Source organism: Patagioenas fasciata, chromosome 5 (genome assembly GCF_037038585.1).
Source record: "Patagioenas fasciata isolate bPatFas1 chromosome 5, bPatFas1.hap1, whole genome shotgun sequence".
Lineage (NCBI taxonomy): Eukaryota > Metazoa > Chordata > Aves > Columbiformes > Columbidae > Patagioenas > Patagioenas fasciata.
Window position 1 is genome coordinate 66,426,460 of NC_092524.1, and position 25,002 is coordinate 66,451,461.

At 54.1% G+C, this 25,002-nt stretch overlaps 1 protein-coding gene across 4 annotated transcripts in view; it reads left to right on the plus strand.

Moving 5' to 3' along the window:
• FRMD6 (FERM domain containing 6) overlaps nt 1–22,638 on the plus strand; it is a 39,554-nt gene extending 16,916 nt beyond the window's left edge. The window contains exons 1-14 of one of the 4 annotated variants that reach the window (XM_065839583.2): nt 1,542–1,654; nt 9,455–9,637; nt 10,474–10,564; nt 10,826–10,968; nt 11,643–11,719; nt 12,807–12,993; nt 14,751–14,906; nt 15,774–15,839; nt 15,919–15,987; nt 16,604–16,778; nt 17,545–17,880; nt 18,482–18,607; nt 19,489–19,580; nt 19,701–22,638. In XM_065839583.2, the coding sequence (XP_065695655.1) occupies nt 9,539–9,637; nt 10,474–10,564; nt 10,826–10,968; nt 11,643–11,719; nt 12,807–12,993; nt 14,751–14,906; nt 15,774–15,839; nt 15,919–15,987; nt 16,604–16,778; nt 17,545–17,880; nt 18,482–18,607; nt 19,489–19,580; nt 19,701–19,985 (1,902 nt within the window). In that variant the 5' untranslated portion in view covers nt 1,542–1,654; nt 9,455–9,538 and the 3' untranslated portion in view covers nt 19,986–22,638. Of the gene's footprint in view, nt 1–1,541; nt 1,655–5,707; nt 5,946–9,454; nt 9,638–10,473; nt 10,565–10,825; nt 10,969–11,642; nt 11,720–12,806; nt 12,994–14,750; nt 14,907–15,773; nt 15,840–15,918; nt 15,988–16,603; nt 16,779–17,544; nt 17,881–18,481; nt 18,608–19,488; nt 19,581–19,700 lie in introns of those variants that run through there. The other 3 variants (XM_065839584.2, XM_071809779.1, XM_071809778.1) reach the window with 3 other exon arrangements.
• Nucleotides 22,639–25,002: the final 2,364 nt, after the last annotated feature.

A 25,002-nucleotide genomic window follows, 5' to 3' on the forward strand; every position in this document is an offset into this window, starting at 1 on the left:
AGGACCAACTCGTCTTCCACAAAGTGATGGGGCTGCATCCCACTTGTGCCCTCCCGACCCCTAAAATATTTGATGAGTTGGATTAAATGAGCCGAACAGCAGCTCTGCCACATGCTTGGCCCTTACCTGGCTATCCCCCCAAGTTATCTACAGGAGGGGTGTTTTCAGAGTGAATTTTTTTGGGAAAAAAGACCTTTCTGACAGGGGTCAGATGATGCCACCCATGCCCTTGGCTGCGGTGACATTTGGCACAGGTGGCTTTGCAGGGACGCGCCACGATGCAGGAAGGAATGAGCTGCTGGGTAGAAATTCTCTTTGAATTTCACATGGGATGGACGAGAGCACGACAACGAGCCCGAAGCTGAGGGTTTTACAGCCCCGGCTCTGCGGAAAGCCAGGCTGTTTTTTTTCCATGAGGAGAGCAGTGTATTGGATTCCCAGTGCTGGTACCGCACACTAACATAATGTAATTACCCAGCACGATCTGTTGAGCTGCAAACAGATTTCAGAAATGAGTGTCAGGGTATTCACAGCAGAGCTGCTCTTTATTTAGGTCTGGGGACAAGCGACTGTTTTCTCCCAGAGCCTTTTAAAGACTGTGGGGGCAGAGGCAGCCTCGCAGGTCATCCCAAAAAACGCCTGTAGACACTTAAAAGTGAGGAATAAATAACTACTCCGAAAACAATCTCATCATATGGCACTTCTGAGGAAGGAGCGGCTTGGAGATGCTTTGCTGCTAATTTATGGTGTTTCTGGTGCTGCTGCTGAGATTCCTGCCCTGAGTCACCTACAGAGACCTGTGTGCACATTGGCCCCATTACGTTCACTGAGCGGCAGCTGGTCGTCACATGAGCGAGTCCAGCTCACCTTCGATTAGGCTGCCAGGACATCAGCAGTGGCTTTAATGCGACCAGGATTGGGTCCTAATTCTGCTCCTACCTCAACCCAACTCTTAAGTACTGGCTTAATACAGCAGCAGCACAGCCAGGGCTGGGGATACTGGGCTGGGTGCAGGGGGAGCTTGGGGTCCTCTCTCCATGGATGCTCAGGTCCCCACTGGGGACATGTGAGTGTCCTCCCCGGGAGATGTCCTGGTCCCCCCATGAGGATGCTCAGCTCCTCTCTCTGGACTTCTGTGGCGAGTATAATTCGGGGGATAGCATAATTCTCCAGGGGAGCTTGAGTTCCCACCTGGAAAATGCACAAGTGCCCTAGAGGTGCTGCCGTGTCCCTTCCAGGGGCTGCTCAGGTCCCTTCCAGGGCAGGTTCGTGTCTCCCCTGGGGAACACGGGACCCCCAGGACCGGGGCGAGGGGGGATGCGCGACTTCCCACTCCCCCTCCGGCTCAAATGCTCGGCTTCCCTCGCCGGGGACGGGGCGGGGGGCGCTGCTCGGATCCCTCCGGGGCTGCTTGGGTTCGCTCCGCGGGGCTGCCCGGTTTCCCCCGCCCCGGCTGTCCCGGGGACCGCGCTCAGGCGGGAGGCGGCGCCGGTGCCGCTCGGGGCGGTGCGGGCCGGGAAGGGGCGGGGGCGGCGGGTTGGGCCGGGCTGGGCTGGGCTGGGCACGGCTCCGCTAGGCTCGGCTCGGCGCGGCTCGGCTCTGCAAGGCAGGGCTCATCAAGGCTCGGCAGGCAGCGCGGTCCCCGGAGCCGCAGGTAGGTGCGCGCCCGGCGCCCCCGCACCGCGCTCCCGGCCCGGCTTAAGCCCGGCCCGGCTCGGTTAGACTGGGCTTGGCGGAGCTGCCGCTCTCCCGGCCCGGCAGGGTTCCCCCGCGGGGGCTGCCGCGGGTGGGCCCGGCGTGGGGCCGGCGGGGGGGCTGCTTGTTGCGCTTTGGGGGATGAGTTAGTGGCGGAGAAGTGCGAGAGGCTCCGGCTGCAGGAATGCGAGTCATTTCCTCCGCCCGCGGGGAGCTGGGGGCGAACGGCGGCCGGGCTGCCCCGCCGGACCTCCGCCCGCCCCGCCGCCGCCGCCTCGGCCCCGCCGCCCCCGTCCGCCCCTCGCCCGGCGACCCGTGGGGACTCTCGCCCTCGGGTCCCTTCATCTGCGGGACCCTTCATCCCTGGATCACACTCGCCCATGGGTCCCTTCATCTGCGGGACCCCTCATCCCTGGGTCACACTCGCCCATGGGTCCCTTCATCTGTGGGTCACACTCGCCCACGGGTCCCCTCATCCGTTGGTCACACTTGCCCGTGGGTCCTCTCAGTCTTGGGACCCCTTGCTTGTGGGTCACACTCGCCCATGGGTCCCCTTGTGTTTGGAACCCCATGCCTCTCAGTGACACTTGCCCATGCATCTCTTTAGCCCTGGGGTGCCTTGCTCGTGGGTCACACTTGCCTACAGGTCACCTCACCCATGGGTCATACTCACCAGTGGATCACACTCACTCATGGGACCCCTCAGTTGTGGGACCCCTCACCCCTGATTCACACTCATCCATGGGTCCCCTCACCCCTGAGTCACACTCACCCACGGATCCCATTGCCTGTGGGACACCTTGTTCATGGGTCACCCTCACCCATAGGTCCCATCACCCATGGTTCACACTGACCAGTGGGTCCGTTTGCCCATGGACCATGCTCACCAGTGGGTCCCCTCACCCATGGGTCCTCTTGTCTGTGTGACCTCTCTTCCATGGGTTGCATTCACCCATGGGTCTCCTCACCCATGGGTTGCACTTGCCTATGGGATCCTTCACCCATGGGTCCTGTCATCTGTTGGTCCCCTCACCCATGGATCCTCTCATCTACAGATCCTTCTGTCTCTGGGTCACAGTCACCTGTGGCACCGCCTTGTCCGTGGACCCCCTTATCCATGGGTTGACTGTGGGGCTGTTGTGGCTCGGGTTGCTAGCTGGTACCTGGTAGTCCCACTAATGCTCTTCTCCATGTTTCCAACAGGGGATGCAAATCCCCTCCACATTCTGGCGGTGTCAAGGGTAAACCCATGCAGCTCTTAAGCTGGGCTTGAACTGACATAGTGCCCTCGTGGCAGCGGGGAAATTGGGGCTGAGGTTTCCCAGGTTGGTGTTCCCGTGTCCTTGGACTCTCACGTGGGTGTAAGGCAGTGCCTGTCCCCGCCGTGCCCCCTGCCACCTTTTGCTGTCATCTCGTGGTCCTGAATCAGCTTTTTTTTTGTTTCTGCATTCCTGATCATGAGGATGTTTTTCCCTCAAAGCCAAACTCCGCTTTTCCAGAGATGCTCTGCGTGGTGGTGATGGAGCCGGGCATGCGGAGCTTTGCTGCTCTGCCTCATTCCCGGGCTGGTTTGTGACGGTGTTTTTTCCACGGAGCTCGCTCGCCCTCTCCAATTCTTGGCCAGAGCGGGGATTAATTTGAGCTCTCTTGCTTGAAAGCGATGTTGTTTTGTTTAAAACTCCCAGTCCCGAAGGCATATTGGGGTTTGGTTAAAGGTACTGGCTTTTTACTATCGTTTTGTAAAGGGGTTTCTTTTTTTAAACTGGGTTTATTCAGGCTCTTTAAACCCAGAGTCTGTAAGCAATTATTCCATTACATGAAAGTCAGTATGCTGAAAAAAGATTAATTCAGACCAGATGTAAAAATAAATGTGAATTTCAAATTAAGATGATGTCAGCTCCATCCTCCTAAAAAAAAAATAGCAGCCTTTGGACTCCAGATGGAGTATACAAATGATGGCGGTAGTTAAAATATCTGCCTGCTTCTTAATTGAGTTTTAGGCTTTTTTTTTCTTGTCTGAAAAGTGGGTTTAGGTTTTTTTTCCATGGGGAAAACAAAACAGACTTTCCCTGTTGCTGCTGGGGCAGGGAAGTTTATGGAGGCTCCGGCGGGGCCGGGGAGCAATCCCAGCTGGAGAACCGGGGAACGGCGCTGCCAGGGGAAGACAAATCCCCCTGCTCTGCCCGCTTCAGGATTAAAAACAAGTAACATTGTTTGGCTTCGTTTTGCTGAATCTGGAGCTGGAGGCGAGGATGCTCTAGATGGTCCATGCGTGGTTCTGTGCATTTTGATGTAAAATGGAGCTGTTTGGAAGCTCTTGGCTATCTGCAGAGTGCTGCACATCCTTTATTTTCCCTCCCCATGTGCGTATTTCCCAGAGCAGGGATGGATTTGGGCACTGATCCCACACATGGGAGCACGTCTGGGAGTTGGGTGCTGGGGATGGGCCTCCCCAAAAGTGCTTTTCCCCAGGAAGGAAGGGTTTGCCCAGGGCTGGAGCATCTCGGGGGACAGTTTATTACACAGAGAGGTCCATGCTTTGGAAACTCAGGGCTGTGCTCTCTGCAGCGTTGGGATGGTGCGGTCTTGATGCAACTGGATGTTCTTCGCAGATATTGCTCTAATCCCCAAGGCTTGGGGCAAAGTTCTCCGGAAGGAAATAAAATGGAAGGGGCCGGTTCAGTCGCAGAAGAGGGAAGAGGAAGAGCAGGCGCCGTCCCTCCCTCGCTGGAGCCTGCGCCAACGAAATCCATTTCTGCGTGCATCCTCCGCAGAGGCCGGGCGGCTTTATTTATATTTTAGTACGCCAAAGTAAAGGAATGAAGAGGCCTGGGGTGGCTGCGCTGTCAGTCACAGGCAGATGGAAAATCCCCGCTTCCAGGCGGGATTCGGCTCCGTGCGTGGCAGAAGAACAGACGGGGGGAGAGGATTCCCGAGCTACCGTGGCTCAGCCTGTGTTTCCCCACATCCCGGTGTGATGTCCCGCAGGGATTGTCCCCAACGCTGACCGCTATTGCTGCTGTGGCACAAATAGGAGGTGACAAAGGGGCCGTTATCCCGTTTCTGGGGTGATGCACTTGACCCTGGGTGTCCCCAGCACCCACTCTGCCCCTTGCTGTTGTCCCATTGCAGCAGCCAAAGGCGAGGAAGAGGAGGAGAATGAAGAGGAGGAGTGTTGCAGAGTTGGTGACAGTTTTGCTTATGGGGGGACCTGCCTTTCAGAGGCCTTTTTGGACACCTCCAGCACTTTAGGGCATTTTCTGGGGCTGGTGGGGTGGGCCCTTGGCTGCCCAGGCTGAGTTTACAGCATCCAAATAAATAGCTTTTGTGGTGGATGAAGTAATGTAATATTTATAACTGAGTCCTTTTTCCCAGTGAAGGTCTCTTTCATCTGCCTCTCTTCATTAGGAGGAAACTGTTGAGTTCATGAAGAATTGGAGACGATTTTAATTACGGGGCAACCACAGGCAGGAATTAATCTAGCTTTTGGGTTAGGAGAAGCTGCATTAAGTGATGGCCTGAAAACTTGTAATAACAGCTCGCGCATACCTATTCCCTGTGATGTGGCGTAAAAACCGACTCTAAACTCTTGAAAACAAGAAATTCCTGCCCTGTGAATTCATCTTCCCGTCTTGCCCAGCGCTTTGGGCTGCCTCTCGCCGCGGGATGGCCCGTGCCGAATCCCTTCCCTCACCCCACTTGTGGATCGGGAGGGCTGGAACAAAAGCTTGGCGATGGGTTAGATATCTGATAAGGTAGACTTTATTTTTTTAAATTGGTATTTCGGCAAGGAGGGTATGAATCTGGGTGATGGAGATATGGGCTGGATCTTTCTAGGGGCTGGAGATTGGGGCTGGTTTGAGCCATTGGTGTTGTGATGGTTGGTGGGTACCACAAGGGTACAAACCTGACCCAAAACCATGGGCACGGAGGTTCAGCCACTTCTTTTAAATGTAATTAAATCCTTGTAGGGGGGCAGAAATGCTGCACATGCAAACCAGCCTCACTTGGCGTGCACAGAGCCTGCACTTTTGCTTCTTCGGAAGAAAAACCCACCTCAGCCGGCAAGTTCAAGCGATGCTAAATCCGCAACCTTGGAACTGCATCTGAATTTATATTTCCTATGAGAGCCTGGCATGCTGCTCCGGGACCTCCGCCTGCCCTCGGCCGTGTTTGCGAGACCCTGTGCTGAATAAATCCCTCGCCGAGTCAGCAGCGACGGGCCCAGCTGCTTTTCCCAAGCCCGGCAGGTTTTATTGCGTGACGTTTACTTTACAGCAGAGCTTTGTGACGGGGTCTATCCCATGGCGTTGGTACAAGGGAGGGAGACGATATTCCAGCAGCCTAGGCTGAAAAACGTGGTGGATCGAGGAATTTTCTCGGCGTAGCTCTGGAGTTACAAAGCGCATAAGGGGTTTGCGGTGCATTCTTACGGAGTTTTAAAGCTTTTTTTCCCTAGGGCAGGGAAAGCGCAGCTGGAAAACCTGGATATCCCAGTGCTGTGGAGGCTGGTCCGTGCCTGAGTCCTCATTGCCAGAATTTTTTCCAGCTGTCTTTGGTTTTTGCAAGGGGTTTTCTTTGGAAATCGCCTTGCAAAACTGGCCAGGGTGGTGGTTCCTACTCAGGTTATGGGGTGACCCGTGTCCCCCGCCATTGCAGCGTTCCAGGGGGTCTCACCCTGCAATCCAGGCTTTTTCCATCTCAGAACCAGGCAAGTTCGTGCCTCATGTCGACTTTTGCACTGGAGCAGAAGTGTCTAGGCGAGGGCAGCGGCGTGGGGTCCTGGGGAATCAAAGCTGACATTGTCGGAATGAGCAACAGATGCTCGGAAAGAATTTTGCCGGCGTCTGGCCTGAGGCTGCTGGAGGCACATCGCCCTGGAAAAGGGCTTTTTTGTGCCCATTTGCTAAATCTGCCGTAGCTCCGGCTTGCAGAGAGCTGGCAGAGCCCATGGGGGAAGCTCCTGGAGATGACGGGGGTCTCACTGCCCACCCCCATGGTGCTCCATGTGGTGGTCTGATGGGGTGTTATCATTCAGCAGCAGGAACTGGAGCATTTTCTCTACAAATACCAAAATACTTGGGTCTTTTTGCCTCTGGAGCTAGGACCCGGCAGAGCTGCTGTTTTCTTTGGCTCCGGCGCTACCATCCCCACCGAGCCGCACGGTGCCCGTGCTCTGCTGATGCCAGCTTGTGTGTTTTAATCCCCGATGCTCAGGGACCAAGTCAGGCCACAGGAAGACAAGTAAATATATTGACTGGCGTGGGGACAAACAGCCCCGAGATGCCAAGAGCAGCGTGGTGCCGCGGGGAAGCTCTCCCGGGGGACGCACACGCTGCACGGTGGGGCTGGATGCCTGGCCCCTGCCTGGTTTTTAAAGGCAATTTGGAGGCAGCAAGGTGATGAGCTGTGACACTGGGGTTTTTGCCAGCACCCTGAAGACTTGGATTTCATTGCCAAGTGCTTTTAAGAAGGTGTTTTCCTTGGGGATCCTGCTGCCAGCAGAGGCTGTGATGGAGGAGGGACCCGTTCCCGACTGGCCGCTCCAGCCTCAGGGGTGCAGGGCTGGTGCTGGTGACAGAGAATGACCACGTGGTGATGGTTTTGCCAACAAATCAGGGATATTTTGTACCTGTGGGTGTAGTTCTGAGCAGGCTGTAGCCCGTGGGAGGATGCTCGTGTGCACCCATTGGAGCTGCAGGGGAGCTTTGGGTGGGAGTGAGGTGTGGAGGGTGCTGGAGGGTGCCCTGGGGCACGGCTGCTTCAGTGGGGATGCGGCACTCTCCCTGCTATAGCCCGTGCAAGTCGCTTCACGCCCAGCCCCGTGTCGGTGCACAAGAGCTGCTGGGCAGCCGGCCTGGGCCAGGACGTTTGCCAAATACCTTCAGCCCCGTTTTGTTCACTATTGTGATTTTTAATGAACCTTGAAACCAACCCATGTGCTGCCCTGTTTGCTCCCAGTTGGGATCAATCGTGTCTGGGCATGGCTGCGATGCACAGCCACGGTGTGCGGATGCAACACGTGGCCACAACGTACACATGCAATGCGTGGCCACGATCTGCAGCTGCAATGCACAGATGCAATATGTGACCATGATGCATGGATGCAAGGCACAGCCACAAAGTATAGCTACAGTGCATAGCAGCCATGCATGGCCACGATGCACAAGCGCAATGCATGAATGCGATGCACAAGCGCAATGCATGAATGCAATGCACAGGTGCAATACGTGGCCACAATGCACAAATGCAATGCATGGATGCAATGCACAAGTGTAATGCACAGATGCAATGCATGAATGTGATGCACAGGTGCAACACGTGACCACGATGCATGGATCCAATGTGCAAATGTAATGCACAGATGCAATGCACAGTCACAATGCATGGCCGCAATGCATAGCCACGATGCACGATCACAATGCACAAATGCAATGCACAGTCACAATGCATGGTCATAATGTGCAAATGTAATGCATAGATGCAATGCATGGATGCAATGCACAGCCACAATGAGTGGCCATAATGCACGGATACAATGCACAAGAGCAATGCGCAGTTGCAGGGCATGGTCATGATGTACAGATGCAATGCATGAATGCAATGCACAGGTGCAACACATGGTCATGATGCGTGGATGCAATGCACAGCCACAATGCATGGCCATAATACATAGGTGCAATGCGTGGTCACCATGCATGGCCACAATGCACAAATGCAATACACAGATGCAGTACCTGGCCAAGACGCATGGGTGCAATGCATAGGTGCAACACATGGCCATGTTGCACATTTGAGACACATGGGTGCGATGCATGCCCACAATGCACTGCCACAATGTATGGATTCAATGCATGGCCACAAGGCACAGCCGGCTGCACCGCTGCACAGGGCCTCAGTTCTGCAAACCGAGGGTGGCGTCGTCTCCGGATTTCCCAACTTCTGGAAAACCCCAGTAACTACTGAACACAGAGTCACCTCGGGGCACTTTTTTCCCTGCTGTACAAATATGCAAGTTAAACTGTTTTGGAAGCCAAAGGCATTTTCATTTAGACCAAAGCAAATATTTGGTGAAGAGGGAGATACTATACTGTCCTCAGTGCCAGCAGAAATCTGTGGGTTAGAAAATGGGGGAACTAGTTTAGAGTTTAAAGATCCATGCTCACGGTGTCGTGTGTGCATTTGTCTCCCTAGGGATGGTCGTGGGGTAAAAAGTGTTTAAGGAATATTTGCTCTTGAAAATAAGAATTGCCTGTGGCTAGTGCTATTATAGGATGGATTCACGACTACTGGGAAGTGGCAAGAAATGGTGAATCCCATTTTCAAATCGCTCTTAGTGCTTAGGTTGGTTTTATTTAACCCCCCTAAAGAGCTGGAGCTGGGAGAGGTGATGCTGGAAGGGACACAGGGGTCCTGCTGGCAGCAAAACCCCCAGTGCCACTGCACCACTCCTCCCGGGCAGAGCCAGGGCTGTTCCCAGCGGATAAACTTTTATCCTTTAAAAAAATTATGCCGGGAAAGTCTTTCCTAAGGTTTTTCTGAACCCGAGCCGGGAGAATAAAACTGCTGTGTCAGGTTTTTTGGTCTTGACTGCAGTTCTCCACTGCCCCAGCCACGGCGCCGGGTCTGGGATGCAGGGTGGCCATGGCGTGGTGCACTGTGGGGTTTTGGAGGAAACCCCATTTCTGGGGGGACGTGGTGATGGGTGTGGGAAGCTGGGGGTTCTGTGCATGGGGCTCAGCTCCCCTCTCGCCCACAGGGATGGCACCCGCGGGGACCGAGGCCACCGCGGCCCGCTGGTGAGGTGCCCACCGCCCAACCCGAGCCCCCAGCCTGGACCAGGATGAACAAACTGACCTTCCACAACAACAGAGTCATGCAGGACCGCCGCAGCGTTTGCATCTTCCTCCCCAATGACGACTCCCTCAACATCATCATCAATGTAAGGTGGCGCGGGGGCTGGGGAAACACCTTTGCTACGAGGGGATGGAGCAGCTCTGCTGGGGGACGGGCTGCAAGAATTGGGGTTTTAAACTAAAGGAGGGGAGATTCAGGACAGACATGAGGAGAACTTTTTGCACTGAGGGTGGTGAGAGCCTGGCCCAGGTTGGCCAGAGAGGTGGTGGATGAACCATCCCTGGAGACATCCCAGACCAGGCTGGACGGGGCTCTGAGCAACCTGAGCTGGTGAAGATGTCCCTGCTCATGGCAGGGGTGGCACTGGGGGAGCTTTGAAGGTCCCTTCCCACCCAAACCATTCTGTTATTCTATGAAACCTTCCCTGAGCACCAGTGTTTTCATCACACCCAGGGGCTTGCAGCCAGGTGCATTTGTAAGCTCTGGTTTTAATTTGGAGCCTGCCTGCTCTTGCCCTGCTGGAAAAATACACACGAGTTATTCCCCCTGAAGGCTGTGGCAGCGTTTTACGCTGTCCTGCTTCTTCCTGACTCAATGTGCTGCTGGCAGCACTGGGATTTTCAGTGGATGATCTGCTGTGTGCCCTTGAATCCACTTCCGTGGCACAGGCTGGTTGCAGAGAGGTCTCCACCACCATCCCGTGCCACACGGTCCCCCGGAGAGCTCTGGTCCTGCACCTCAGGGTGGGAACCTGCTTTTAGGGACTGCCATGTTGTCCCCATGCAGAAATGAGCCCCACAGCCTCGCCTGTCACCTCCTGGTCCTACCCAGGGACCTGGTGGGGGGTTCGGTGGCACCTGCCTGGCTCAGCTGGGCTGGGCGCAGATGCAGTGGGGACCACGTGTAGATTTTTTCCTGCAGGTGAAGATTTTGTGCCATGAGTTACTGGTGCAGGTGTGTGACCTCCTGAGGCTGAAGGACTGTCACCTCTTTGGGCTCAGCGTCATCCAGAGTAAGTCAGGGGCTTTTGCGCCATGGGTCTGGCATGATGCCACCACGGCTTGGCAAGGCGCAGTGCCACCAAGCACAGGGTGCATGTTTGCCCAAAAGTGGGTGCAAATTTACCCAACCCTTTGGTGGCTTCTCATTAGGTGACAAGGAGGTTATGGACCCCACCACACCACACCCTGGTGGGTTGGGGGGGCCAGGGCAGTGCTTGGCGGGATGCAGGGGACACGCGTGGGGATGCTGATGCCACCTCTGTCCCACCCAGACAATGAGCACGTGTACATGGACCTGGCCCAGAAACTCTACAAGTATTGCCCCAAGGAGTGGAAGAAGGAGGCCAGCAAGGTCAGCGGTGAGGTCTTGCATGGAGAGCTGACGGCACTAAGGCCACTTCTGTCCCCGTCGCAGGTCACTTCCAGGACATGGGAACGCAGCTGAGGGGTGTGGGGTGGCACTTGGCTGTTAGCACTGTGGGGAAGGAGGGTGGGTGTGCAAAACAAAACCTAGATAGTGTTTGGTGACTGTCACTCCAAGTGTCACCAAGTGCCCCAGCTGGGGACATGTCCTTCTCACTCCTCACCCCATTGATGGGAATTTTTTCGCCCCGTCATTTCCTTATATTTTTAAGGTATCCCTTCTTCCAGTTTCTAAAATCAAGCATTTGGCTTTTTTTTTCCCCAAAAAGCGCCTTTTAGTTATTTCAGTGCAATATGCCAGGGGGGTTTGTGTGAATGTCCTGTGCTGGGGCTGAGACAGAGACTGGTGGGAGATGGGCTGGGGAGGGACAGTGGCTGTGGGGGGGCTGCAGACCCCCAGCGGTCTTGAACCCAGCCACCTGCTTCTTTAAATCCAAATCCCCTTCTCGTTTCAGTATATTTGGGGTAAAAAAATGGTGTCAACTCAATTCAGGAAAAAAATGTGACTGGTGCTAGCTAGTGAATTCTTGCCCATGGCTTTCCCCCCATGTGGGACAAAGGGGTGGCCGTGATGGACCTGGCCCCCAGTGACTGAGGTGAGGGCCTGGGGGCGGGAACGTGATGCTGGGGTCTCTGCAGGAGCCCTGAATGTCTCCTCCGTTCCAGGGGATCGACCAGTTTGGCCCCCCCATGATCATCCACTTCCGGGTGCAGTACTACGTGGAGAACGGCAGGCTGATCAGGTGGGGTGCACCCTCCGCCCCCCTCGTGGTGGGCACCCCCCAAGGGCGAGCGGCTGGTGGGGGAGCACCCAGGGATGCCCCTGGCTGAGGCACCGCTCCCGGGGGCTACACAGCCTCAGGATCCTGTGGGATGCTGAGAGATGCTATGGGGTGCTGTGGGATACTCTGGGATGCTGCGGCATGTTGTGGGGTGTTGTAGGATGCTGTGCGATGCTACAGGATGCTGTGGGATCCTGCGAGATGCTGTGGGATGCTGCGGGATGCTGTGGGAAGGTGTGGGATGCTGTGGGAAGCTGTGAGATGATGAGGGATGCTGTGGGATGCTGCAGGATGCTGTGAGATGCTGTGGGATGCTGTAGGATGTTGTGGGGTGCTGTGAGATGTTGCAGGATGCTACAGGATTCTGTAGGATGCTGTGGGATGCTGTAGGATGCTGTGGGGTGCTGTGAGATCCTCTGGGATGCTACAGGGTGCTGTGGGATACTCTGCAATGCTGTGGGATGCTACAAGAAGCTGTGGGATGCTGCAGGACACTGAGGGATGCTGCTTGTGCACCCAAAAGCTCATCCTTTCTGTTGGGGCTGTTTGTGACAGGGACAGGCGGGGACACTGCTCTCAGCCAGTGATGACAAAGCCTTTTGTGGGGCTGGGGACATCATGTTCAGGGTTTTGTCACAGCTTAACTCATGGCACAGCCTGTTTATAATTCATGCATATGCTTGTGGCTGGGAGGGAGTGTCAGGTTGTGTTTCAGGGCAAAAATGATTTTCAGGGTCTTGGGAACGTGGGGACATGATGGCATCTGCAGCCACACAAGGATGCTTTCATGGGGATTTAGTCTGGCTGTGAGAGACCTGGGAATTTCAGCACAGCAAAGCAGCTGTGGTTTTACACCACCTAATGTGATCCTGAGCTTTAATGATCGGGGGAAAATGGAGCAAACAACTCTGCACCCAGCCCTGCTCCCTCCATAAGAGCTTTGTACCAGGAGAAAGGTGCTGGACTTGTCTCCCACCCCCTTACTGGGTAGTGCGTGGGTGTCCCGCTGACTCCTCTCTCCTCCCTTCTCTCCTCTGCTCCTCCACAGTGACCGGACCGCACGTTACTACTACTACTGGCACCTGCGGAAGCAAGTGCTGCACTCACAGTGTGTGCTGCGCGAGGAGGCGTATTTCCTCCTCACCGCCTTCGCCCTCCAAGCCGACCTGGGCGACTTCAAACGTAACAAGCACTATGGGAAGTACTTCGAGCCCGAAGCCTATTTCCCTGCCTGGGTAAGTGCACTTTGATCATAGAATCATAAAATAGTTTGTTGGAAGGGACCTTCACAGCTCATCCAGTGCCACCCCTGCCATGAGCAGGGACATCTTCACCAGCTCAGGTTGCTCAGAGCACCATCCAGCCTGGCCTGGGATGTCTCCAGGGATGGGACATCCACCACCACTCTGGAGTCCCTGCTTTAAGCTTACGTGAATCCCTGTGAGGATACTGATGCCGGGCTGCTTGGAGGCTCCCTGGGCAGCCAGTGTTCCTGCTGCATCCCTGTCTGTGGCTTAATCCTGATTATTAATAACCTCTGACAACTGTGGGACTGCAAATAGTTGCAGACATGGAGGGCTGGGGTCGGGGGGCTGGCATGCTGCAGAGATGTTCATGGGGGTTTCCTTGTGTGCCACATGCCATTGTGGCATCGCCCAAGCCATCATGGTGGGCACCCACACAGGCATTGCAGCCTTTTGGGAACTGGTGTCTTCCATGCTGGCAGCAGCCGTGGCGATAGGCAACTCCTCTTCTCCCAAGCAGCAAGCCATAGGACGAGAGGAAATGGCCTCAAGTTGCACCAGGGAAGGTTTAGTTTGGATATTAGGAACAATTTCTTCCCAGAAAGGGCTGTTGGGCATTGGAACAGGCTGCCCAGGGCAGTGCTGGAGTCACCATCCCTGGAGGGGTTGAACAGAGATGAGGTTCTCAGGGACATGGGTTAGTGCCAGGGTTGGGTTAGCAGTTGGACTCGATGATCTTGAGGGTCTTTTCCAACCCAAATGATTCTATGGCTCTATGGGATAGTTCTGGAGGGAAACTGAGGCAGGATATGGTATGACACCCACCCGAGGTCACCTCTGACCAGCAGGCAGAGCTGGGTCCTGGGGCAATGCTGTTGCAATGACTCCATGCAGGAGCAGAGCAGGGACCAGTTCCTTATGGCACAGCAGTGGCACAGGCAGCTCCCGGCTGGGACTCCCCTTCTGCAGGGACCCACCTCCCCACTGCAAGGGCCCAACACCAACCCATCCAGGATACGCAGAAACAAGTCCATTTATTCCCTGACAGGTAAATATGAGTTTCAGAGGAGCAGCGAGGGGCTGCATGGCCGCATGTGACGTGCCCTTGCACCCTAAACAGCTGAACCTGCCCCATGGTTCTTGGAATCATAGAATCATTTTGGTTAGAAGAGACCCTCAGGATCATGGAGTCCAACCATGCAGGCGAGACTGCCAGCGTGTGCAGATTTAATAAGAAGATTTCATAAAAGTTGGGAAGATTTAATAAAAGTTGGAGGCACCATTGAACACTTTATGTGCTTTCGGGGTTTTACCTGAAGTCTGCCAGCTTCTCTTTTTGGTGTACATGTCGCTGAGGAGCGATGGCCCTGGGGACATGTCCCCAGCCATGCAGGGACCCTGTGTGCGGTTCTCCCTGCCCTGGCACAGGTGTCACTGGTGGTGGGAGCTCCATGGAACAGCACTTCCCAGTGGGAAATCCTTCTGGTGAGAAGTTGTTGGCTGCTGTATCTATTTTATTTTTGCTTGCAGGCCTCTATAGTGGAACATAGAACAGAATCATAGAACAGTTTGGGTTGGAAGGGACCTTCCAAGCTCATTCAGTCCAACCCCTACCATGAGCAGGGACATCTTCACCAGCTCAGGTTGCTCAGAGCCCCGTCCAACCTGGCCTGGGATGTCTCCAGGAAGGGGGCATATTGCTCCAATTTCCAGCTCCCCTGGACCAGCTTCTCTTCTCCTCCAAACAGGTGGTTGCCAAGAGGGGCAAGGACTACATCCTGAAGCACGTCCCCAACATGCACAAAGACCAGTTTGCGCTGACAGCATCCGAAGCCCATCTCAAGTACATCAAGGAGGCCGTGCGGCTGGACGACGTGGCCGTGCACTACTACAGGTTGTACAAGGTGAGCCCAGGCGGGGGTTTGGATTCAGGGCTGGTTTTTATTAGAAGGATCAACTGCTGAGCAATTTCTAAGGTATTTCGGGAATTGCTGCATTTGAATTGGCACTCACTGGCCGGAGCAGAGAGGTCTCAAGGATATGCAGCTTTTTATAGTCCTGCCATTTCCTACAAGTGATGGAGAGGTGAGAGGTGTGCTGAGGTGTGAGGAGGCAGCCGTAAGATTTCTGGGATCTTATTTCTTGGTATTTTCCCCTCTAAGAAGTGTATGCTGGGTTTTTCTCCTGGGAACAAAACAATTTGTTTGCTGGGAGCCTGGTGCTTCACAGAGCGTTTTGCAGCATCCTTAAGCTCAAGAGGAGAAACCTTTGGGAGAGCACAGGGAATGGCAAGGGGGTGTGGTGTTAAAAAGGGCTGTAAAAATAAATAAAAAGCTTGTTTCCAGCCCCCTGGGGAGATGTGCATGGGGAACAGGGCAGGGCAGGCTGCCCCACTGTCACCCACTCCGTGCCAGTGCAGGAGCAGGTTGGGCTCAAGCATAAAAGTGCCCCAGCTCTGGTTCTGAGGGTCAATTTTCTGAGGTTAAGCTGCTTTTCCAGACCCTTATCCTGGGGTGTTTCTGGGCAGTGAGCGAGCTGGCAGGCGCCTGGGTGTGAGACTGTTAAACGATGCAACTGTGCAGTGTGTGTGCATCATTAATCAAGTGGTTGGACCTGATGATCTTAAGGGTCTTTTCCAACCTCAATGATTCTATGATTAATGTGGCACCAACTGCGGTGGCTACAGGAGGATACCTGGGCTGAGAGGGGCGGATTTATTCAATTCACAGTGCAAATTACGTATTTAAAAGCATCTTTTTTTTCCCCCATAGGACAAAAGGGAGGTGGAAGCCTCCTTGACACTGGGGCTGACGACACGGGGCATCCAGATCTTCCAGGTAGGCAGCAGAGCAAGGGTGACAGCTCGGCTCCCTGCCCGCTGCTGGTGTCCTCAGCCTGTCACTTCTCTTTTTGCAGAACCTGGATGAAGAAAAGCAGCTGCTCTACGACTTCCCCTGGACCAACGTGGGGAAACTGGTGTTTGTGGTGAGTGTCACTCTCCCCAGGCAGAGCATCACTGTTCCTGGGCTCTGACTGGGGCACAGGGGAGTGCTGTCCAGACCCCAGACAGGGTGGTTGCAATCCGAGAGGTTGGGAGAGGGGCCAGAGGAGCCACAGCAATGATCCGAGGCTGGAACAGCTCTGCTGGGAGGACAGGCTGAGAGAGTTGGGGTGTTCAGCTGGAGAAGAGAAGCTCCGGGGAGACCTTATTGTGGCCTTTCAGTGCGTAAAAGGGGCTGATAAGAAATATGGGGACAGACTTTCTAGTAGGCCCTGTTGTGATAGAACAAGGGGTGATGGTTTTAAACTAAAGGAGAGGAGATTCAGGCCAGACATGAGGAAGAAATTGTTGGCCCTGAGGGTGGTGAGAGCCTGGCCCAGGTTGGCCAGAGAGGTGGTGGATGAACCATCCCTGGAGACATCCCAGGCCAGGCTGGACGGGGCTGTGAGCAACCTGAGCTGGTGAAGATGTCCCTGCTCATGGCAAGGGTTGGACTGAATGAGCTTTGGAGGTCCCTTCAACCCAAACCATCCTATGACTCTAACAGAAAGGCTACAGTAGTTCTGTGTGACAATTACAGTATTTTTCTCTCCCACATAGGGCAAGAAGTTTGAGATCCTGCCGGACGGGCTGCCCTCGGCCAGGAAGCTCATCTACTACACAGGCTGCCCACTCCGCTCCCGCCACCTCCTGCAGCTGCTGAGCAGCAGCCACCGGCTCTACATGAACCTGCAGCCCGTCCTGCGCCAGGTCCGCAAGCTGGAGGAGAATGAGGGTAGGTGACCCCCCTGGGGTGCAAATCCCACTGGCGTCCACACGGCTTTTCTGTCTGCACCAGCACCTGGTCACTGTGGCAGCTCTGTGGCTGGGAGCGTGGTGGGGGTGTGTGTCCCCATGTCCCCCTCGACCCTGGCTGTCCCCAGTGGGCAAGCCCTCTCCTGGCTGGGCTGGAGGCTCACAGACTCCCCTGGTTGCTTAGATATGGGCACAAGCCCCACTGTGGTCCCTGGTGGCCCAGTTCCTCGCAGAGCCTCAGTGAAGTGCTGCCAATGCCCCATCCCATCTCCAAGCTCAGAAAGCCCTTGTGCCAACATAAGACCTTCTTCCTCTCCCCTCTCCTCATCTTCCACTTTCTCTTCCTCATCTTCCTCTTTCCACTCCTCCTTCTCCTCTTCTTCCTCCTCCTCATCTCCTTCTTCCTCCTCAGCATCCTCATCTTCTTCCTTCTTATCTTCTTCCTCCTCTTCCTCATCTGTTTCTCCTCATCATCATCTTCTTCCTTCTCTTCTTCTTATACTCCTCTTCTTCCTCATCTTCCACTTCCTCCTTTGGAGGGATGACACAGCACAGAGCACAGCAGCTTTGAGTCTCCCCACCCCACCCCACCTCACCAACCCCAAATGCCAACAGGAGAGGGCTAGTACCCCATGCACCACCCCACTGGGCTTGGGTGACAGTGTCTCTGGGTGCCCCTGGGTTCTGAGGGTGGCCATGGCACCCCGAGGGGTTGGTGTGCTGACGGTGCGCTGCTGGCTTCACAGAGAAGAAGCAGTACCGCGAATCCTACATCAGTGACACCCTGGACCTGGACATGGAGCAGCTGGAGAAGCGCTCGCGTGCCAGCGGCAGCAGTGCCGGCAGCATCCGGCACAAGCGCCTGTCCCGGCACTCCACTGCCAGCCACAGCAGCTCCCACACCTCGGGCATTGAGACTGACCCCAAACCCAGGGAGATGGGACCTGAGGACGGCTTCTCAAATGCTGGTGCCCACCGCAAGCTGAAGACCTGCAGCTCCATGACCAGCCATGGCAGCTCCCACACCTCCGGGGTGGAGAGCGGGGGGAAGGACCGGCTGGAGGAGGATTCCCAGGATGATGGTGAGACACCAGCTGAGCTTTCCAGCTTGTAGAATCATAAAACAGTTTGGGTTGGAAAGGACCTTCAAAGCTCATCCAGTGTCACCCCTGCCATGAGCAGGGACATCTTCACCAGCTCAGGTTGCTCAGAGCCCCGTCCAGCCTGGCCTGGGATGTCTCCAGGGATGGTTCATCCAGCACCTCTCTGGCCAACCTGGGCCAGGCTCTCACCACCCTCAGTGTCAAAAATTTCTTCCTCATGTCCAGCGTGAATCTCCCTTCTTTAGTTTAAAACCATCACCCCTTGTCCTATCACAACAGGCCCTGCTAAAAAGTCTGTCCCCATCTTCCTTATTGGCCCCTTTTAAGTACAGAAAGGCCACACTAAGGTCTCCCTGGAGCCTTCTCTTCTCCAGCCAAACACCCCAACTCTCTCACCCTGTCCTCCCAGCAGAGCTGTTCCAGCCTCGGATCATTTCTGTGGCTCCTCTGGTCCCCCTCCAACAGGTCCATGTCTGTCCTGTGCTGAAGGCTCCATCTTAGGTCTCACCAGGGAACTGGGGTTGGCAGATGCTCTGGAGATGCACATCAATGACTTGTCTCACCTTCTCCTCACCTGCAGAAATCGAGATGCTAGTGGATGACCCCCGGGAGCTGGAGCAGGCTGGCGAGATGGAGGTGAGCCCTGACATGTGCGTCTACATCACCGAAGACATGCTGCTGTCCCGCAAGTTCAACGGGCACTCGGGTAAGGTGGTGGCTGCTTTTATTTCCAATTGCCCAATGCAAGTCACACATTTGGTGTTCAGCAGAACAAAATTAGCCCGAGGTGTCCACTTGGGACACCAGAAAAAGCCATTTTCCCAGTGGGTAGAAGGAGAGATGTGATTAATTTGGTGCAGGGGGAAGGTGCAGGTTTTAGACAGAGCAGGGCTGATGCTCCAAGCAGCCACCCCGTGGCATGGGGGTGTGTGCCCAGGCACGTCGGGTTGTTTGGAGATACCAGGGGACAATGGCAGGAGCTGCCCATGGGAAATGGAAGTAATTTTGGTGATGTTCTCAATTGCTGGCCCCCACTTTTGTTTTCATGACAGCCACTCACTTGTTCCTATGAGCATGAGTGCTGTTATCACATGTGTGAGCCTGGCTTCTCTGGAGCTGTGCCTGCACCCAGAGAGTCACTCACATCACCAAAAGGGCTGTCGAACATTGGAACAGGCTATCCAGGGCAGTGGTGGAGTCACCATCCCTGCAGGGGTTGAACAGACGTGGAGATGAGGTTCTGAGGGACATGGATTGGTGCCAGGGTTGGGTTCATGGTTGGATTCGATGATCTTGAGGGTCTCTTCCAACCAAAGTTATTTTATGTTTTCCAGCTCTGGAAATCACAGACCTCTGCTATTGGGAGGTCTCCGGGGTGCCAGTCTCCCTGGAGAGGTGTTTTAGTGCAAATTTGGGATGCTTTTTAGGTAACACTGGTTGCAAGCAGAGCCATTGAGGTCCTGTTAAGCTGTGGATGCCTTCGCCTCAAAGCAAGGGCAACCCCCAAGGGCAGCAGGTATGGATCCTGTGAGCTGAGAAGCCTCAAAATAAACTTCTTACCCTCTTCTTGCTCTCTCCCCCATGCAGGGCTTATCGTGAAGGAGATCAGCTCCTCCACCTCCAGCTCCTCAGAGACAGTGGTGAAGCTGCGGGGACAAAGCACTGACTCCTTACCCCAGGTATGTGGTGCTGGTGGGGCTTTGAGGAACCCCAAAGTCCTTCTGGCACTGGGAATTTGGGGTCTCCCTGATCTCCTTGGCTCTCTGGTGGGTCCTGAGCCCCCTCCTTGCTTTGCCCAGACAACATGCCGGAAACCCAAGACATCAACGGACCGACACAGCCTGAGCCTGGATGACATTCGGCTCTACCAGAAGGACTTCTTGCAGTTGGCCAACCTCTGCCAGGACACGGCCCAGAGCTTCACCTTCGGTTGCGCCCACGGGCTGGAGGAGGACGGGCTCTACTGCAACGGCTGCTTGGCCCAGCAGTGCATCAACATCCAGGAGACCTTTCCCAGCAAAAGAACCAGCAAATACTTCTCGTTGGATCTCACCCATGATGAAGTCCCTGAATTCGTCGTCTGAGTGCCGTGGGGGGCAGGACTGGCTGCCCGTACTTGGCATGGGACACTGGGGCTCCCTGCCTGGCACCGGGGGACATCAACGCCGTCATTCCCCGCGTCGCTCCCTGCAAACCATTGCGCCCAGAGGATCAGCCCAACGGCGGGTGGGATGGAGACCCCTGGGCATGGTCTCACCATTGGTCCCCCAGTGTCCTGTCCCCTCTGGATGATTTTGGGCAATACACAAGTTGTCTTATATCACCTGGGAGAAGCACGACTCGGAGCTGGCAGAAGCCAACCCGTGTTTTCTCGTTGCCTCGTAGCGAGGTGGCCTCTTCTCCTCCATGTCCCCATCCTCAGCATGATGCTGATGGCTCCGCCGGTGGCTTTAGTGACAATGGACGTTGGAGAGAAAAGTGACAGACTGTTGTGTTTCAAAGTCAAGCCAAAGAAATGTAAATACCCTAAAGGCCAGTATGGGAAGGGAGAATTAAGCAATAACCAGCTGGGGAGCTCCAGGCGCAGATCATGAACCATGGAGGCTGCTTGGGCTGAGCATCAACTCAGTTCTTCCGGAAACATGTGCTGGGGCTGAGCATCAACCCAGTTCTTCCAGAAACATGTGCTGGGGCTGAGCATCAACCCAGTTCTTCCAGAAACAAGTGCTGGGGCTGAGCATCAACCCAGTTCATCCAGAAACATGTGCTGGGGCTGAGCATCAACCCAGTTCTTCCAGAAACATGTGCTGGAGGTCAGGCTGGAGTGGTCTTTTTTTTTCTTTTTTCTTTTTTTTTTAGCAAAAAAAACCCCACCCAAGCAAACCAAAAGCAAATGAAAATGGAAAAGAACAGGTCACCTGTAAGGATATTGCAATAATGCATCCCAAAACTTTGAATAGCTAGAGATTACATATATAAATAGATCGAGGTATGTATGTTTATATATGTCTGGATCTTATAGACCCATTTGCATTTTTACTTCTGCTCTAAAATACCTTTTATACAAAGGATCTGCCTCTCTTCTTTAATGAACCGTATAAACAATCATATTTTTTTCTAAGCACTAAGGAGAGAAAATAGACTTTGCTCTCAAGAAGAATCGGTATGCAACTGCCTTGTAAGTGTGGCTCTTCCCAGTGCAGTCTCCGTTGTATTTTACCAAGGCTTTTCATGTGTCTTTAACTCTCTTACACTTTGAATAATTCTGCTAAAGGATGATGGTGATGTGCTAGAAAAACCTGGGGGTGGCTTCTGAGCGTGTCCTAGGGAAGCTTAACCTGCCCAGGTGTAACATTGACCATCGGTACCGGAGGGTAAAGCATTGCAGCAGCTAATATTCATAGCACAATGCCTTTTTAGTCGATATTTTTAATTAGAATTTAGCGATTGACAGCCAAAGTTTTGCCATATTTTGATATACCACCTTTTTTTTAACTGGAAACTTTTCTTAAAAAAAACCTATTTTATAAATAAGCACAATCTTATTTTTATAAGAAATGTTGGGCGAACGAGCCAAGAAGGGGGAACTGGTACCAAAAGAAAAGGAGCGTAGCTATTGGCACAGTGCAAAAAAGAAACATTGGGTGTTATTGCCGTAGGGAGGCTGGCACGAGCGATATTATGGGAAAATGAGGTAGATAGCCAAATGCTGGCAAGGGGAGCAGGACAATGGTGGCCAAATGGCCACCCAGGACCACCAGCTGCCAAGGAAACCTGCCCGGGCAGCTGGGGCGATGCTGCCTGGGGGACTCAGGGCTACGTGGCCCGCTCTGGTTTGGGGGGACCACAGCAAGCACCCCAAAAACCTCTCCAGTGGGCAGCGCATCCCAGGGTAGGATGTTGGGGTGCACTAGTGGCACCGCCACTCCAGACCCGCTTCCACAGCCGGGTTTGCAGTGTGTGGGGGGGTTAGTGTGTGCACCAGCATCTGTGCTGGAACGGGCAGGAAAATCCCCTAAATCCATCCCCAGCCTCTGTTTTTTTCCCCCTTTGCCAGCCCCTGTGAGGTTGGGGGTCTGCAGCACCCAGCTGGGGGTTCCCGCTGGCCCCCCCTCCACTGGGGTCTCTCCGTGGGACCCTCATCCCGCTGCTCCACAGAAACGCATAGTTGGAGTAAATTGAGGGTTAATTGAATAAATAAATGCTCAGTGCAGTTTGGAAAGCATTGCGGGGGGCAGCTAGAGCATTTCTTCCCCCTCCCCACCCCCCCATTATCCTGCAGCCAAACCCAGACCGAAGCATCCCAGCCAGTGGGGCTGGAGCCATGTTGGGGGCTGCGATGGAACAAGGGGGAGTGGAATGGAGCTGGTCGAGCTGACCGAGCCGTGCCGGGGAGCAGGGGGGACACAGAGGTGCCATTTATTCCACAGGTGGCTGTGCGGGGTCCCGGGGGACACGGGGCGGCCGTACCCGCCTGCCCTTCGTGCCACTTCCACCCCCGCAATAATGAGCTATTATCTGTCTGCACGAACGAAATAGTCCTTTCTGTGAAAGGATCTTCCCATCGGGGGTGATGGGAGAGCCAGTGACTGTGTTGCAAAAGAAAAAAAAACAAACAAAAAACCACAAGGAAAACTATACAAAAACCCCTCAGCAAAATGATTTTGTACCAATGAAGTTTATTGTGTGCCTTTTGCAGTACAGCTGGAAATGAGAATAAAGTGACAGTTGTTTGCATTACTGTGATTCTTGGCCATTTAAAAATGCTCCCAGGCTTAAGTGAGTGATGAAATACAGATGAATTTAATTAATTTTGTACATAATTATTGTGCTCTCTGCTCCAGCATCACCTGGCTCCAGAGAACAGGTTAAGACAACTCCTGCCTTGGGGAAGGATGGGCTGATCCTTTCAATCATCCTTTTTGGTGATTTGATGTGGTGGGGGCCAGGGGGGATCCCCAACCTGGAGGAGACACTGTGGGCAGTGGGAAGGGTGGGGGTCAGCGCTGCACCGTGTAGTTAAAGATGTGACCTCAAGTAGAATCACAGAATAGTTTGGGTTGGAAGAGACCTTCAAAGCTCATCCAGTGCCACCCCTGCCATGAGCAGGGACATCTTCACCAGCTCAGGTTGCTCAGAGCCCCGTCCAGCCTGGCCTGGGATGTCTCCAGGGATGGTTCATCCATCACTTCTCTGGGCAACATGGGCCAGGGTCTTACCACCCCCCTCCTTTAGTCTAAAACCATCACCCCTTGTCCTATCACAACAGGCCCTACTAAAAAGTCTGTCCCCATCTTTCTTACCGGCCCCTTTTAAGCACAGAAAGGCCGCAGTAAGGTCTGCCTGTATGATCCTGCCTGAGAGCCCAGGACAGGATCCGTCCTCGGGCCAAGCCTGGGGATGCTGCGGAACTGCCGCCTACTCTCAATCAGGATCTTCCACGTCCCCACTCTGCAAGGCGTGAGCAAGGGTGACTCTTCATTTTCTCTTTCTTGAATTGATGTTTTTGGGTGAAGCATGTGGATTTGTCAGTGTCTGATAGGAGGTTTGTGCTACAGCCTTCCCCCTCTCCAACACCTAGGACCACCCTCTCATCTCCCATAGCACTAATTAAACTCCTCAGAACATAATTAGCCCGTTCTTCTGTTCTTAATTTTGCTGGGTTTGCTGATCCTGGCACTTACTTCCTCCAGTTAGGGAAAGCTGCTCTGCAAGGTACTGTAATAATAACCACAGCTTTGCCCTGTCCCTGTTCCCTGAGCATCTCTTGATCTTCAGCGTATCGATCCCCTCGCCCCCAACCTGCTCCTAATTGCTGAGGCACAAGTGGCAGAGAAGGAAGATGAGGGCTGTCTGCTCAGGATCTTTTTTTTTCATTTTCACCATTATTAGCAGCAAAATCGTGATTTCCTGCAGAAGGTAAAGATAGATGAAGATGCAGAAGATGAAAAGCCTCTTCTCCCATGGGGATGCAGCAGCAGTAAAGCCTCCGGAGTGTTTTTTCCCGGCACGTGCCACTGTCCTGCGGACTTGGATGTGACCATGTGCCACAGTAATGCCGGGATCAGAGGCTATTGCCACCTCCCCTGGGGCATCCCTGGGACCTGCACTGGAGCTGCCCAAAGCTGTTGGACGAGGGATGGAGATGTGGGGTACCCCTGCTGCCGCCCTCCCCAGGCATCTGCAGCAAAGCAGTACCAGGGAGCATTCTATGCCTTTTCTACAGGCTCCAAAAATAATTGCACATTACCAGTGATTTCCTTTTGTCCTCCAAATATAGCCCTTGTCCTCAGCAAGGTGGGTGTTGACCATCGGGCAGCCGCGGGTCTCGATGCCTCAGTGCTGATTGCTGCCAACGCCAGGCATTTTCAGGGCAGCTAATTGCCTCACGAAGGAGCAAGCAACTTCTGGGAGGGGAGCTGCATTGTCTGCTACTAAGTATAGTCTCCAGATTTTATCTTGGGCCTATATAAAACAAAGAATTTTTCTCTAAAACCAGATGTTGAATGGTTTTTCGCACGAGCCTCCAGAGCCAGCCCTGCTTCTGGAGGGGTGGCGGGTGGAAAGGGAGGCAAGAGGGTTCTACCCTCCTTGCAGGCTGCATTTAGCAAGGTCTTGTACCCCCCAGCTACACTTTTAAATGAATTCCCCTCCATTTGAAGGCATTTGAAGTTTTGGCCTCCACTGCTCTTTCATCTCACCATGGGAGAGGTCCCCAGGGGGAAAGGTCCTCCCGTTCCCACCCCAGCCTGTCCCCAGGCAGCCTTGCACCCACGCTGGCCTTTTCCCCGGGATGCTCCCGGGTGCTGGCAGCCCTTCTGTTGCTCTGGATTACCATTTCACTAATTTGAGTTTCCACAAAAAGGCTGGATTTTGGCCTTTTCATCTCCAGTCATTGCACTTCCAGATTTCGCACCCTCTACCATCATTTTGCAGCAGCTCAAGAGGTCGAAGGTTTGGGATTTGCAGACCAACACCTGGAAATGCCACATCTACAGAGCCAACTGCAAAATGCACTTTAAAAAAGTGCCATGTTGCAGTAATATCTTTTGTTGTTGTTGTTGTTTTTTTAATTTTGCCGCCAGATCCAACCAGGTGGTG